General features: G+C 42.7%; 1 protein-coding gene across 1 annotated transcript; it reads left to right on the top strand.

The window, feature by feature from the left end:
- Window positions 1–7,317: 7,317 nt before the first annotated feature.
- On the top strand, window positions 7,318–12,692 carry syt14b (synaptotagmin XIVb). Its single transcript, XM_070925990.1, has 7 exons — window positions 7,318–8,269; window positions 8,500–8,637; window positions 9,421–9,683; window positions 10,358–10,795; window positions 11,394–11,574; window positions 11,995–12,051; window positions 12,376–12,692. Exons 1-7 carry the CDS (start codon window positions 7,318–7,320, stop codon window positions 12,690–12,692), a joined length of 2,346 nt encoding a protein of 781 aa, XP_070782091.1.
- The last annotated feature ends 1,905 nt before the right edge of the window (window positions 12,693–14,597 follow it).

Here is a 14,597-nt window from a genome sequence, read left to right as displayed (position 1 = left end):
TGCAACTTACCCCCTGTGCACATTGGAGAATAGACCTTACAGTGAAGTTGGAGACATGTGTCCAGTAGTTAAAATGAAAAGTATTCAAATATTATGGATCTTTCAATGGTGGAGAAGGAGTACATGTAGCCTAATTATAAGAATTTTTGTATTCAAAGTTTTTGGTGAAAGCTCTGACACAAATGATTATTTAGAATATTCAAATCAGAGTATCATCTGTCTTAAAACATGCCTTCAAATGTGAATCCCGTCGATGTATTAGATGTCAGAAGGGCCTGCCATAATGATGTTGCACTTCATATTTGGGCTAAACTAGATTTGAATATTTTTAAGACGATCATTAAGTAAGTATGAGTACGATTTGATTTGTCTGATGGCTTCTTATAAGATCAGAGTCACTCCAGTTTCAAGCTTTCAGTTTTACTTCAAAACCATCAACACAAATAAGTGGTTCAGTGACACACAGCTTGCTTTAGAAACCAGAGGATATTTAAACATATAAGAACAGAGTTACTCCAAAACCACTTTAATCTGCAGCTACTGTTTTGCTTTAAAACTGTCATTAGATTAGAGGCTGGTTTCAAAGTAAAACAGGAAACTTGAAACTGCAACAATACCTTTTTTGGTCTTCTACTCTCATAGGTTTTAAATAATTTACAAAATTTATATCTTTTCCCTCATTGGTGAATATGCCTTCGGAAGGTTTGCCATTTGGGGTAACCCACAGCCGTAAGCAGCATGAATTATTTTTGGAACACGTTTTTTCCCCAGCTTCCTTTGTATGACACTCAAAATATCTTCTTCTCCTATTACTGTAAAAAGCTCTCTTGTAAGGCTACCCATGATTTTAAGGGTGTAGTAGTAGTGACCAGTGTATTACTGATTGTTATATTTTGGAAAGCTTTTTGTCTCTGCAAGAATAGCAAACAGAGTGTTTCTCTACCATTAAGTGAATTGATCCGGAGAGTCTGTCTGCAGTGTGACAGAAGACAAGTGGGCCTCAGAGCTTTTTTTTTCTCTTCGCACTGGCATCGAGCCGTCACCTCAGACCATTTCCAGCGTCCAATCATTTATTTCAGGGATGTGATACAATAAGTCCAAGTATTATTTGTTGAGTCTAGGGGAGTCAAATGTTGTTTCTCAAGACCAAGGCAGGTAAAAATAACAAAGACACTGACACAATATTTGTAATTCCTCCCCAAAGTTACAGAGCCATGATCTGCTTCTGCCGCTCTGCAGATACCTGAATCATTAAATACTGAGGTGTTGAGCCAAGAGAGATAATGTGTAAACCTGTGGGTGTGTGAATGTGTGTGAGGGAGATTGGAGTGTCGGTATCCTTCATTAAATTAAGCCTCAGGAGGATTAAAGTAACTGATATGTACTAACAACCAGGTAATGTAACAACGACCTGAAGTAAAAATGTCCCACTGGCTGATAATAACAAATAAGACTGACACCCAGGCTTCAGCATTGAGGACACAGAGGTCATGACCTCAGTTATTTGAATCTGGGAATTTAATGGTTTTTTAGCATTTAAAAACAGACACATGGACACATCTCACAATCTTTATCTTTATATATATATATGTATATATATATATATATATATATATATATACATATATATACACATATATATATATATTTTTTTTAATTTTAGAGCAATAAATACATAAAGGACTCAGTATTTCCTCATCAGATTTTTACTTTTAGTTAGCATTTAGACCTTCATATTAGGACATACAGTTTTAAGAAACTTTGAACACTTAATAAATAAAATCCAAAGAATTAAAACTTTTGAGACTTGACTTTTGGTGTCTGGTCAAAATGTACTGTTACTGTTTAGGTCTTAGACTCAACGCTTAAGTGTTTTAACAAATCCTGGCTGCGGCCCTGACTAACAAATTTAATTATTACTTTAAATCTGGGATGCATTGCAGTAATCTTTGCTTTTAATATGAATAATTTATTACATTAATGGGCTTTAGGACAGTTTTGACCCATTTAGAGAGAGATATTTAAATGTATTCCTTTGTAATGGGAGTTATTGCTGCTTTATAGATGGTTCCAGTGTACTTTTTATTATAGTTAGTTATTTTTAGTACTTTACCCCTGAATGTACGCAATATTTTAAAGGAGTAGCTCAACATTTTGGGAAATACGTTTGTTCACTTTGTTGCTGAGAAGTTGAATGTGAAGATTGATACCAAACTCATATCTGTCCGTTAAATACCATATGAAGCTGTAACCAGGAGACGGTTAGCTTTGCTTAGCATAAAGACTGGAAGTAGTACAGCTAGCCTGGCTCTGTCCAAAGGTAAAGAAATAGTCCCGCACATAATGCTGACTATTTTTCCCAAATACCTCCCTCGTATAGCACATTTATGTAAACTGGATGTTCAGAATTTCATTGTGAACTTTCTCAGTTGGTTCCAGTTAATCAGTTTTATATTTGTTGGCATTACCATCTGCCAGCCTTCCTAGCCTGAGGGCTGAACATATGTTTCTACAGTACATGGAATCACATTTTAACCTCTGACCCTCAACTTTTCATCTCTTTCTCACCCAGGAGGGGGGAGGAACTGTGGTGTTCATGAGCTCATCTGTGCCAGACGAGGTAAGGCCATGTTACCACAGAGCATGTCCTTGCATTAGCATAAGAGTACATTTTTGTGTGTGTGTGTGTGTGTTTGTTTGTTTTCAGCCTGAGCATAATGACGTACATGCTTGGCTGTACTCCACGACACCACTTTAAAAGCTCAAAGATTGCTACATCCAAATATTACGCCTAAGTGCTCAACCTCCCTTATTCCTGTGAATTTTCACTGACGTTTGGTGCATAGAAAGTGTCTCTATATAGACTTGAGATAGCATAATGTCTGTGTGTGAATTATGCATGGCATATCGAGTTTTGGCTCACTTCAGCAAAAGAAGGCAGCTGTGTGTTCATGATTTATTCAGCGCAGAGGTTTTGTTTCGTATTAGAGGTCCATGTGTAAGCAACATTTCCAGATTGCCTACCTACTTTTTAAACAAGCATGCCCTATAAACTACAGCCAAGTTCAGTACATGCTGGTCTAAAAGCTTCAAAAGTTCTCACATGAATAAATGAGTGAAGGCTAACGTTCACAATGAGGATATTTGACGTAATTTGTCTCTGTCTGTGTCCCAAAGATGTAAAAACACAAGAGTCATTTGTTTCCCTTGTGTCTAAATGAGCTCACGTTTCTCTGAGGTTATTATTCATTTGCTTGTTGTTTTCACATTGAATGCTTCAGTGGCTGTGTTTTCATGTTTGTTAGTCAGCTTGCTGGAGTCATTACCTGAAAAGAAAAGCAGATTGAATCCTGACGCTCAGTTAGGAGTTCAGCCTCAGTTCACACGCTGCGAAAAAACAGATTTATTCGGTTATATTTATTCTTGTTTATTCTGCTCAGACACACAAATTGTACATGCACACGCTCAGAGAGGACGGGACAGGGTGAAAGAGGGGAGTTAAAATGGGCAGAGGAAGAGAAAGAGAAGTAAACTTTAATCTGCTCTGCTGTTAAGAGAAATATCAGACTTTCCTGAGAATGGTGGGTATTATATAAAAAATAACCAATAGCAAGAATGAGCCATTTCAAAGGCCGGCTTGCTACTGCCCCACTTTCCAGTGTACATTGACGGAGGGCTCAGGTTACCTCAGGTGTCTAAATTATTCAGCTGTCGTTGACATTTACAGAGCAGGGCCATGTATGAAGTGTCATCACACCCCGGGGCACAGGGCCATAAGCTGTCCATTTCGACGGGCGGCTGCCGTGACTGCAGAGGTCATTCTGGCTCAATCAACGCAACTGTCGGCAGTGAGAGTTGATACGTAAGCCTGGCAAGTGCTGGACCGGACTAAGTGTAAGGGATTTATTACATGTCGGATTACTTCAGAGCAGGACAACTTTGTTTTTCCCCTCTTCTTAGGTCATTTACTATGTATAGCAGCCGCAGCACTGATAGTGCTTTTTGGGAACAGCTGGCTTTAAAGAGGATATTCATTTAGAGAAGGTAAGCCTCTGCTGCCACGTCGCTCTCTTATCTCTCTCCTACTTCTCTTGCCATTCTTGGGGAATTTAGCATTCATCATTCTGGCAGTCTGCAGCAGGCAGCAACACTAGTTGTCAGGCTGCAGTGGTCTCTGCCTGTTGCCATGGTGAAACAAGTCCGTCCGCAAGTTCAGTCTGTAGTCAGGAGGTTTGAGAAACTATGCCTCTGTTTTTCTGGCTTCCTCTCTCATTTGTGCTCTCAGGGAGATACCTGTTTTCACACTGTTGACCGATTTAATCAGTGACCGGTGATGCTACAAACCACATGCTACAACATTTGGGCTGTGTCTGCTTCACCAGACACCCGAAATACACCACCATTTTATTTCTTTGTAACTAACAACTAATATTTTGATTATCAATTAGTCTGCTGAATATTTTCCCAATTCAATTGATTGATTAACTGTTTGGTCTATAAAATGTCAAAAATACGATCTCCTGACCATTTTCTAAACCCAAGTTGATGTTTTCAGATAGCTTGTTAAGACTGATTAACAGTCTAAAACCCATAATTATAAATTTACTGTCACATAAGACAAAGAAAAAAACAGCAAATCCTCACAACTGAGAAGCTGGGACTTGGGGATGGCTAAAACAATTAATTGATTATCAAAATAGTTCGACCGATCAATGACTTATCGAATCAGCTCTGGATGTTTATTTATTTGACCTATATTTAACCAGGAACGCCACATTGAGATTAAAAATCACAGACAGGAAACAGATAACACAAATATGTAACAAAATAAGACACAAACAAAAATGTAATTATAAATCACAACAAAGACCTTAAAGGAGAATGAATATTGGACTAACATATTTTTGCTTTATTGTTTGTATATTCAAACAGTACGTTTCACTTTTAATGAGAACAGACTTTTAGGACTAATGTTTGCTCTAGTGTAAACTTTCCTAAATCCAAGAACTAGAGCAAGTCTAAACTCTGATAGCATCCAGGACCGGTTTCCATGGATGTGCCAGTCGTGAACGGGGCTTTTTAGCCAGACGTGCTAACCTTTGCAGCTTATGTAGCAAACAAACACAGTTTAATCCATTCCTTACAGTTGTTCTTGTGTTTTTGGTTTTGGAAAGGCTAAAAAAAGAGACACCACCCTCCAAACTCTTTAAATGCAGAGTACTGCTCTACAGCCCCATCTTCACCGCCTCAGCATGTGGAGGGCTCCAAAGCTTAACAGGCCTGCCGACAGTTGCTAAGCTACGATTGGGTTATTGCTGTTCAGGGGAGGGCTTTGGTGAACTGTCATTTGAAAACACCCGTGTGGGTGTGCAAAGCCTTTTAGATCGGTATCTCTAATAAAATACTAAGGGCTTCACTGCTGAATATGTCCATATAATTGTGGGATCAAAAAAGTGTATTATGTGCCTCAAGTACTTAAACTTTAAATTCAGACAGCGCATATCGCCGAGCCTCACTTGCAGTGAGCTTCATTTTACAAGCTGCCCTTTCCACTGAGGCATTTGGTCTTTAGAAATATCGTTCATGCTTCATTGTCTGCCGGCTTCCCCTTTTCTTCAGATATTACACTGCGGTGCGTCTGCGTCGTAGCCTATTAAGTGTAAACCAGTGCGAGTCTGAGTCTACGTTTCAGTTAGATACAGCCCCTTTGAGGCTCTCATAAAAATAGCACATCAGCTGCACGGGGCTGCATGGTTACATGAAGTATGGTTGGCCTACATACACTGCTGTAGATTGTATCTGGTATGCCTTTGAAGTGGGAAAAACCACTGACTGTTTAAGAGTACAATAGCTAATGCTCCCCAGACAAGGCAACGTTGGAGGAGTTTGATTCCAAAATAAGATGCCTATCATCAAATAGAATTATTTGTGGTATCAAAGTGGGGTTGTTTACAGCCTTAAAAGTATTTTGTTCAAAAAAGCATTCTTTTTAGCTTGCAGCCATCTGTGTTTGTTTGTATTTATAGCCATATTTATGAAAAATAAAAGACTTTGGTTTGGAAATGTAACTGTTACATACCTCCATAATCAGTATTACCTATGTTTGTCTATGTCTAATCTTTGGTTTTCTCTTTTTCTGTCTTTCCTTTTCCTCCCCCGTCTCCCCTCTTCCCTCCCTCTGTATGTCTCTTCTTCTTCTCCTCCTCAGTCTCTCCTGAGCTTCTGGGTGTCCTGTCTTCCATTGCAGCCTTCATGGCGTTGATGGCTCTGTTTTTTCTTTACCTCAGCAACAAGCTGTCAGTGGAGAGTCCTGACGACCTGTCACATCTCAGTGGCTATAAAAACAACCAGCCAGGTACTCAACACACTCATAGATTCATCGCAGTGGCTGCATTTACACACACACACACACACACACACACACGAGGATGATTATTGGCTTTGTTCTGGTTTTATGTTTTAAGATCTTGAAGCTCATCCTGTTGTTTTTCATCCTCAGACACCTGTCCCATATGAAACCAAATCAAATCCAAGAAAAAGACAGCTTGCAGGCTTAAAGAGATTTATTACAGGATATATCCAAACAAACCTTTGATAGTAGCCCGCTGCATTACTGTAAAGCACACCTTTACAAAGTAACAATCCACATCTAGTGACAAAATGAATCTTTATGATCCATGTTTTGATTTGACATCTTCAGTGTTGTTGAGACTGATATTAATGTGCACTTCCTCTGAGTGAAATGGGCGCTCTGCTAAAATGACAACAGCTAATGGACTGGGATAGCAGTGCTTCAAAAACAAAACAAATATCTCATAATATGGCCTCAAGTCACCATTTTATTTCTTATCCTGAATAAGCCAAGGCGCGTGATCATGTTTTGTTTGACACTACACGTGTAGTTTTATTACATGAATAAACAAATCATGTAATAGTATTAATATTATAAGCTGTTTCCACAACAGGCCATCCCCTCAAACACATGGAGGGTGAAATGTGCAAAAACAAAGTTAAGTGGACAAAACTGAGGCCATGCTTTTGAAATTTTCTTGTGTTTTTGGAGTGCTGCCAAATGAATGTACATTTTATTGTGGTATAATACAAATAGATGAATAACTGTAAACACTGTGAGAAAGCTCTTGTTGCAGAACATTGATTATAATCTTTACAATCACCGTACTGGAGTGTAAGCTCGTGTTGGTCTCAGCACACACTGTGATGCTGGCACCGCACCCTGCTAACAACCACATGTCCGTGTCAGAGCCTCTGATGAGCTAATCTACTGGTCAGCGTGGTGACGGGATCCCCGGCTGAGAGATGGCCTTCTTCAAGAGCTTCCAGCAGAACCTGCCATCTGTCAACATTTCCTCCATCTTGGACTCGGTCACCAGCCGCGTGGACGACCTGGCCAACGCCGTCAGCGATGTCACTTACGCTGTCAGCGACCAACTGACTGAGCAGGTCACCACTATCATCAACAAGGTGCAAGAGGAGGAAGATGGGGAAAACACCAGTGGCCAGGAGTCCGGTCAGACGTCCACAGCACAGGAGGGCAAGGCCAGCGGTAAAAGCATGTGGCAAATGAATAGAGACTCAGAATCAGGCAACACGGCCTCAAAGACCAACCAGGTCAGTGATACAACAGAGGCAGAGCACACGCCGAACCAGCTGGAGTGGGAATGGAGGGACGGATGCTGGCGAGTGAAAAAGACAGAAGCCGAGTTAGCGGAGGAAGAGGAGAGGAAGAAAGAGGAGAAGGAGCTGCAGGAGAAGAGAGAGCAGAGGAGAAAAGAAAGGAGAGAGAAGCAGCTGGAGAAAGAATCCAAGTCACGGAAAAACCAAGAGGAGTCTCAAGACAGGGAGCAAGAGGAGGAGGACGCTGATGCCACAGAGAAAACAGACAGTGGACAAGACAGACAGGTGAGTGACAGTGGAGACAAATCCACCGCTCAGCAAAGAGCTGAAGACTGCGATGAACCTCCTCAATCGCCTGGTCCCGAGGCTGAAAGGAGGTTATCAAAACAGGAAAAGCAAAACGAGGAGGCGGGAGAAGAAGTGGCGAAGGAGGGCAGTCTTGAGAGAGAGGGAGATGATGAGGAAGAGGCTGAGCTTTCCAGATCTTCCTCAAAAGTAAAAAAGAAAAAGTCAGACAAGAAGAAGGGGAAAGGAGCAAAGGGGGCTTCGAAGAAATCGGAGGAGGCCTCCGACGTGGAGAAAAAGAAGGAGAAAGGGAAGAAGAGCAAGAAGAAAAAAAAGAAAGGCAACCAAGGTTAGACGGTGTGCTGCTTCTGTTTCACCGTCTCTTCTTCTTCTCTTGTTTTCAAACTCTTAACCTGAAGTTCTTCCCCCTAAAATTCACCCTCCCCGAGTGATGTGTGCCGGTTTCAAGCATCCGCATCTTTGCTCTTGTTTTCTGCATTTTCTCTAAACGCTGCACAATGTCGTGTTTCATGAGATAAATGTAATGTTTGAACTAGAGTCTCCGTGTGTTCGGTCCAGAGGGAGTTTTATCAGACAGCGAGGAGGACAAAGGCCCCGAGGCTGTGGCCCAGCAGAACGCGACGTCTGCGTGGGACAACAAATGCAAGCGGTCCGCTGAGCAGGGAGGCTACAGCAGTGAGGCCTCCAGTGAGCGGGGTGAGAGGACGCTCGTGTGTTGTGCATCATTTCAGGAGCAGCAACACATGCACTGTAGAACACAAAACAGAAAGGTTACAAAACATGTTTAGGATCTTTTTTTAAATTGTCGTGTCAAGTGTCTTTGAGAGTGCTCTATGAATAAAATGTATTATTACTTCTTCATTCTTTTTTTCTCGTGGGGAGTTTCAGGTGTTAAGTTAACACTTCTCAAATGACGGATTTGCCCCCTAAATTTAATCTTAAAGCAATAGTTGGACATTATGGCTAATTTGATTTATTGCAGGGAGTTAGATGAGATGGTTGACACACGTCTGCAAATAAATATGAATTAAATATGAAGCTACAGCCAGCAGTTAGTTTGGCTTTGCATAAAGATGTGGAAGCAGGAGGAAACAGCCAGCCTCTCTCTGCTCTAAAGCTCACTAACTAAAACATTTAAATCTTGTTTGTTTAATCTGTGCAAAACCAAAGTGTAAAAAACAACAATTTGTGGTGTTACTGGGGGTTATGTTCTGCATTCCTTGGCCAGGAGGTGCTGGTAGGCCGATTTTGAGTGGTGATGATCTTCTCATCTAAGTCAGCGAATGTGCTTTTTTGAACAATTCCAGGCTGTTTTAGTTTATAAGGACGCACTCAGCCGCGGGTCCGGCACAGTTTAAGAGGTTAACTTGACTCTGTGGTAGAATGTATGTTGCATACATAATGGGTATCCCTGCACAGCACTGTAAGTCTCCAGTAACACACCTCTCATATCACGTTACTCCTTCTGTGTCGTGAAAGCAGCCAACAGCATCCAGAGGATAAAGAAAGATTCCTCCCTCAACGAGCCCCAGCCTCCTCCGTACCAGGACGACGGCTCGGCGGCGCGGGTGTCCTCTCGTTCCCGTTCGGAGCGAGGGGTCCGGAGGGGGTCGTCCCCCCAGCACTGCGACAGCCCCCGCTGCTCCAGTGAGGCCAGTGTGGACCAGGACACTGAGAGCTACCTCAACAAAGGCTGTGAGGAGGACATACCCAGTGACAGCACCGCTGTGCTGGGACCAGAGGTGAGATCAAAGTCACTGTGTGTTCCCCTCTCGGCGTCCTTAAGCAGCACATAGATATTAGATATTTATGTTCGACCACTACTGTAATTAGATAACTTGTTCACTGTAAAGATGTTACTTCCGTTACAGTGTCAGTTACAGGTCATCCGGAGGCAGGGGGTACTTTGTACTTTGTGGTACAAGAGCAAAACAAATTTACCAGCATTGTTGCAATTTCCACTGCTCCTACCGAATATATTGATACCAAATCTGACTCAGATCCCTCAAATATAACTCACTCAAGATCATTAGTTTGTTTATTTTTCAATAATAAATCTGGGAATTTATTAGTGATTATTTTGATTTAAAAAAATAAAATGATTAAAAATCTGACCATTTGCCGCACAACACTCTGTAGCTTAATAATTTGTTGTTTTATCAGTTCACTTGAGGGCTATCCAGAACCTAATCCACAATTATTAAAGTAGGTTTTTACTGTTCATTAAAACAGTAAAAAGCTACTAGCTTTAAACATACAAAGTGCCAGAAAGCTAAAACAAACACAATCTACCATTTTAAATCAAAGTTTGTATTCTTTTATGTGACATATTAACTGGTTTAATAGTATTCAGGAAGAGGAGGAAATTGATGAAGGCTAATCACTATTCCTCTGATTCTCCCTTTCTTCCATTCAGGACGGCTCTGGTCCTCAGCTCCCTACAGCCTACGAGCCAGAGCCGCTCGCCAAATACGGCACGCTGGATGTTGCCTTCGAGTATGACTCCAGCGAGCAGTATTTGGCCGTCACGGTCACCGCGGCAACAGACATTCCTGCTCTCAAGCAGACTGGCAACATCGCGTGGCAGGTCCACCTGGTCCTGCTGCCCACCAAGAAGCAACGGGCCAAGACCGGCGTGCAGAAGGGTCCGTGTCCTGTCTTCACGGAAACATTCAAGTTCTCCAGGGTGGAGCAGGAGGCCCTGGGGGACTACGCTGTTCGCTTCCGCCTGTACAGCATCAGGCGGATGAAAAAGGAGAAGGTCCTGGGAGAGAAGGTGTTCTACCTGACTAAGCTCAACCTGCAGGGAAAGATGGCTCTGCCTGTCACCTTGGAGCCGGGCTCTGAACTCACGGTGAGAACACTTGCACTGTGCAGGTCTAGCAGAGGAAGTGGGACGTTTAACGAAGGACTATTTTCATTATTGAATAATCTTCCTCTTATTTTCTCAATTATTCAATGCATTTTTTGGCCTATAAAAATACCCATCAGCCTAAGGTGAGGTCTTCAGACGTCTTGTCCAAATCCCAATAATCAATTTACTGTAATGTAAGACAAGGAAATGCAGAAAATCCTCACATTTGAGGCTGATGAGGTATTTGCTCATAATCAAAGTATTGCACAAGTTAAAATCGAACTAAACGTAAAGACGGGAGCACCTAAGTTATTACCACTGGGGAAAATTAAAATCTGTACAAAATTAAGCAGTCCATCTCAACTAATAGTAGCTGATATATTTCTGGCTGAACAAGAGTGGACCGACCGACCTCCATCCCTAGAGCCATGCTGCTAACGTGGCTAAAATGTTTGACTTTATGTAATTTGGTGGCCTGATTCTCCGAGAGGAAGGCCAAACTGCCTCCAAACCAAAGACAAGTTTGTATGTACTGTAAAAATCCCACTCGTGCTTTCTTTCTTCTTTGCCTAACTCCCTGTGTGTTTCATCTTGCCAGGGTTGCGGCTCTCTGGTGAGTGTGTCTCGCAGTGCAGGAGCTCTGTCCTATCGCTCCACTGAAGACTCTTCCTTGCCAGAGATCCTCCTGGGTCTCATTTACAACTCTGCCACGGGACAGCTATCGGCTGAGGTCATCCAAGGAAGCCACTTCAAAACCACAGCGTCTGACAAACCCGTCAGTACGTACAAAAGCTTTCATGTTAAATCGTTTAATTCTTTGGTTTTTGTGGCAGCTTGGAATGAGGTGCTGAGTGACAATGTAAATGGTCCTTTCAGTAAAACTCTGCCTTGTAATGGCCCTTCCCCAAAGTGCGCTAATATTCTAGGCAATTGTTTTGGCAAAACAGATGGGCAAGACTCCCAGCAGCATGCAACAAAAACAAATTGTGCACCATTCCATTTAAACGTCTCCTGGCAACGGCACCAGTTTTTTTAATAACCTAAGTGATTAAAGCCATAATGCAGAGGCAATTGCAGCTTATCAGAGTTCCCATGAAAGCTGACCTTCTGGTGTGTATCACAAACTTTAAACTGTTCATTCTGACTGCTTCCTCTCTTTCTTCTTTCCCACCTTGTGTGTGCCGTGGTGTGTGCCACAGACGGTCTGTTCTGTTGTATAAAACACTTTGTAGGGGGGCAGCTTTATATCATGAGAGGTAAGCCGGCAGTGAATTCCTGGTAATCAGTGCTGAAACTGTTTGAACGATGTGTTCCGTATAATTTAAAGTCTCAGCCCAAAATGCCACATATTTGGTTCATTGGATGAAGTTCTATGAGTGTGTAAATAAACAATAAAACAGAGTCCTGATTAACTTCCATACATTGACTCTGCTTGCAAGGGTTAAAGTATTCTTGGAGCACATGAAGAGAAATGTACACCTATTTAAAACCATTGGTGCAGTTTGTAATGTTTGTTGCAGTACTGTTATCCCACCACTTGATGGCACTCTCTCACCGCTCTCCCACATACCTCCTTCCAGACACCTACGTTAAGCTGACCATGCTGGACTCCAAGGGGAAAGAGATGTCCAAGTGTAAGACGGCCGTGTGCCGCGGCCAGCCCAACCCCACCTACAAGGAGACGTTCGTGTTCCAGGTGGCGCTCTTCCAGCTGTCCGAGGTGTCGCTGGTGCTGTCTGTGTTTTGCCGCCGGAGCAGCATGAGGCCCAGGGAGAGGCTGGGCTGGGTCTCCCTGGGCCTCAACAGCTCCAGCGAGGAGCAGCAGGCCCACTGGACAGAGATGAAGGAGGCGGAGGGACAGCAGGTCTGCCACTGGCACACACTCACTGACACATAGGAGGGAGATTTATGAAAACTTACATCATCTCGTCCCCTGGAGTTTCGGGGGAGCAGGAAGCACCTTGTGAGATGTGAGATGTATGATGTGTGTGTGTGTGTGTGTGTGTGTGTGTGTGTGTGTGTGTGTGCTGCATACAGGTGTGAGGACAGGCGTGGGTTCCCAGTCTTCACTGCCAGAGACTGCATGAATACCCTTTAATCTGCCACTTTTCTCTGAGGCAGACAGGCTGACTTTATTGGTGGAGGTCCAGCTCCAGCCTTTTTATTGACAGTGAAAGGAAATGGCAGACTAGAACTGAATGACATTATAATCACAGAACTAACCAAGAACAGAGGGAAACCGTTTGTTTTCCAGTAATTCTGTCTACAGCAAAATCTGCATGTACACTAACTGTTTACAGGACAATATCAAGACTCTTTCAAACATTTTCTGTCTCTGAATCTTGGACCAAAGAGCTCGGTCCAGGACTAGCAGACTCCTCCCCGTTTCTTCTGGGCTTCTCTGGACTTCAGCTGCCACCAGCATACCAGACATTTCTCTATCAGTCATAGCCATGGACAAGAGAGAAGGCAATGAAAAGACTGTTACAAAGGGCCTACAACATGCTGCAACTATGCTTACAAGCTATGCTTTGTACAGTTTGTTTACATGCACATGACATTATGCAAGACCCATTCATCGGCGTCCCCTTCTGTGTTCTTGGATTATCAGTCAAATGGTTTACCAGTTTTATGGGTGTCTCTCTGGGGTATGTGTTACACAAAGACAGATCTTTTTGTTCATTGTGTTCTTGCATAACTCTGTGCACTATGCATCTGACGCCACTTTCAACGAGAGGATTGAAATTCTGTCTTGTGCTCGCCGAGTCTCTCACAGAATTGGACACAGCTCTGCATGCCACTGGTATCAAAGAGCAGCTTCCTGTCCTGTGTAATACAGATCGAGCCTCTTTCACCGTTCAGCCTTCTGACAACTCCAGCCATGTTCATTCATGTAGAAACACGGTGCTTCCCGCTGAGGAGGAATATGCAAAAGCCTGCGCAGTCCAATAAACCCGGCTGTTTCTGTGAGGCTGTGCCGATGACGGCCTCGGCTGTGTTCGCTGTGGCAAAATGAAATTAAAAAGGCAAGTCACATTTTCTCATTACAAGTGAATGGAAGATGTAGTATTAAATAAAGGCTAAAATAAATGAAAACATTGTCCAGAGCTGTGAGGAATCTGGTTACACCTGCGCTGTCCTCATCTGGAACACAGCCAGCCTTTAACCCTCATCAGAAGAGAAAAGCTAAGAGTCAGAAAATCCCCCAAAAAGCCACACCCGTGTGTCAGTAAAGAGTATGGAACCCTCTCTCTGCTGGCTGAAGCTGAGGGGTGTGGGATGCATTTTTCTTTCTCCTCGTCTCACTGATGTCAGAGCTGAACCCCCTCCTCTGGCGCTGCAACCACACCTCGTCCCTTCACTTCTCCTGCGGGGCCAAAATCTCGCCAAAATCAAATTTGACTCATTTTAAGATGAATGACAACCAGATGTGTAGCATCCCTGCCAGATAAACAATTGGCTTTTGGTTGCAGAAAAGGGAATAACAGCCACTGGAGGGTTTTTTTAAATCACAAGTTTGGCTAACATTTTGCTCAAAGCACTATTTGTGCATAACCAGCATTTCCAACCATTGAACTAATAGTTTTGGGAAACACGCTTATTCACTTTTTCTTTTGCCGAGAGTTAAATGAAAATACTGATGCAGCCTGCAGCTGGTTAGCTTAGCATGAAGACTGGAAACGGGGTTAAACGGGTAATCTGGGTCTTTCAAATGGTACCAAAAACTCACCAATTAATACAATTTGGTCGGTACCAGTAACTTCCTGGAGTTTAGCAACCGGTCCCGTCCAAGAAATAGTGA

The sequence above is a fragment of the Enoplosus armatus genome, chromosome 19 (assembly GCF_043641665.1).
Source record: "Enoplosus armatus isolate fEnoArm2 chromosome 19, fEnoArm2.hap1, whole genome shotgun sequence".
Lineage (NCBI taxonomy): Eukaryota > Metazoa > Chordata > Actinopteri > Centrarchiformes > Enoplosidae > Enoplosus > Enoplosus armatus.
Note: the sequence above shows the minus strand (reverse complement) of the source record. Positions and strands in the feature narration are given on the sequence as shown.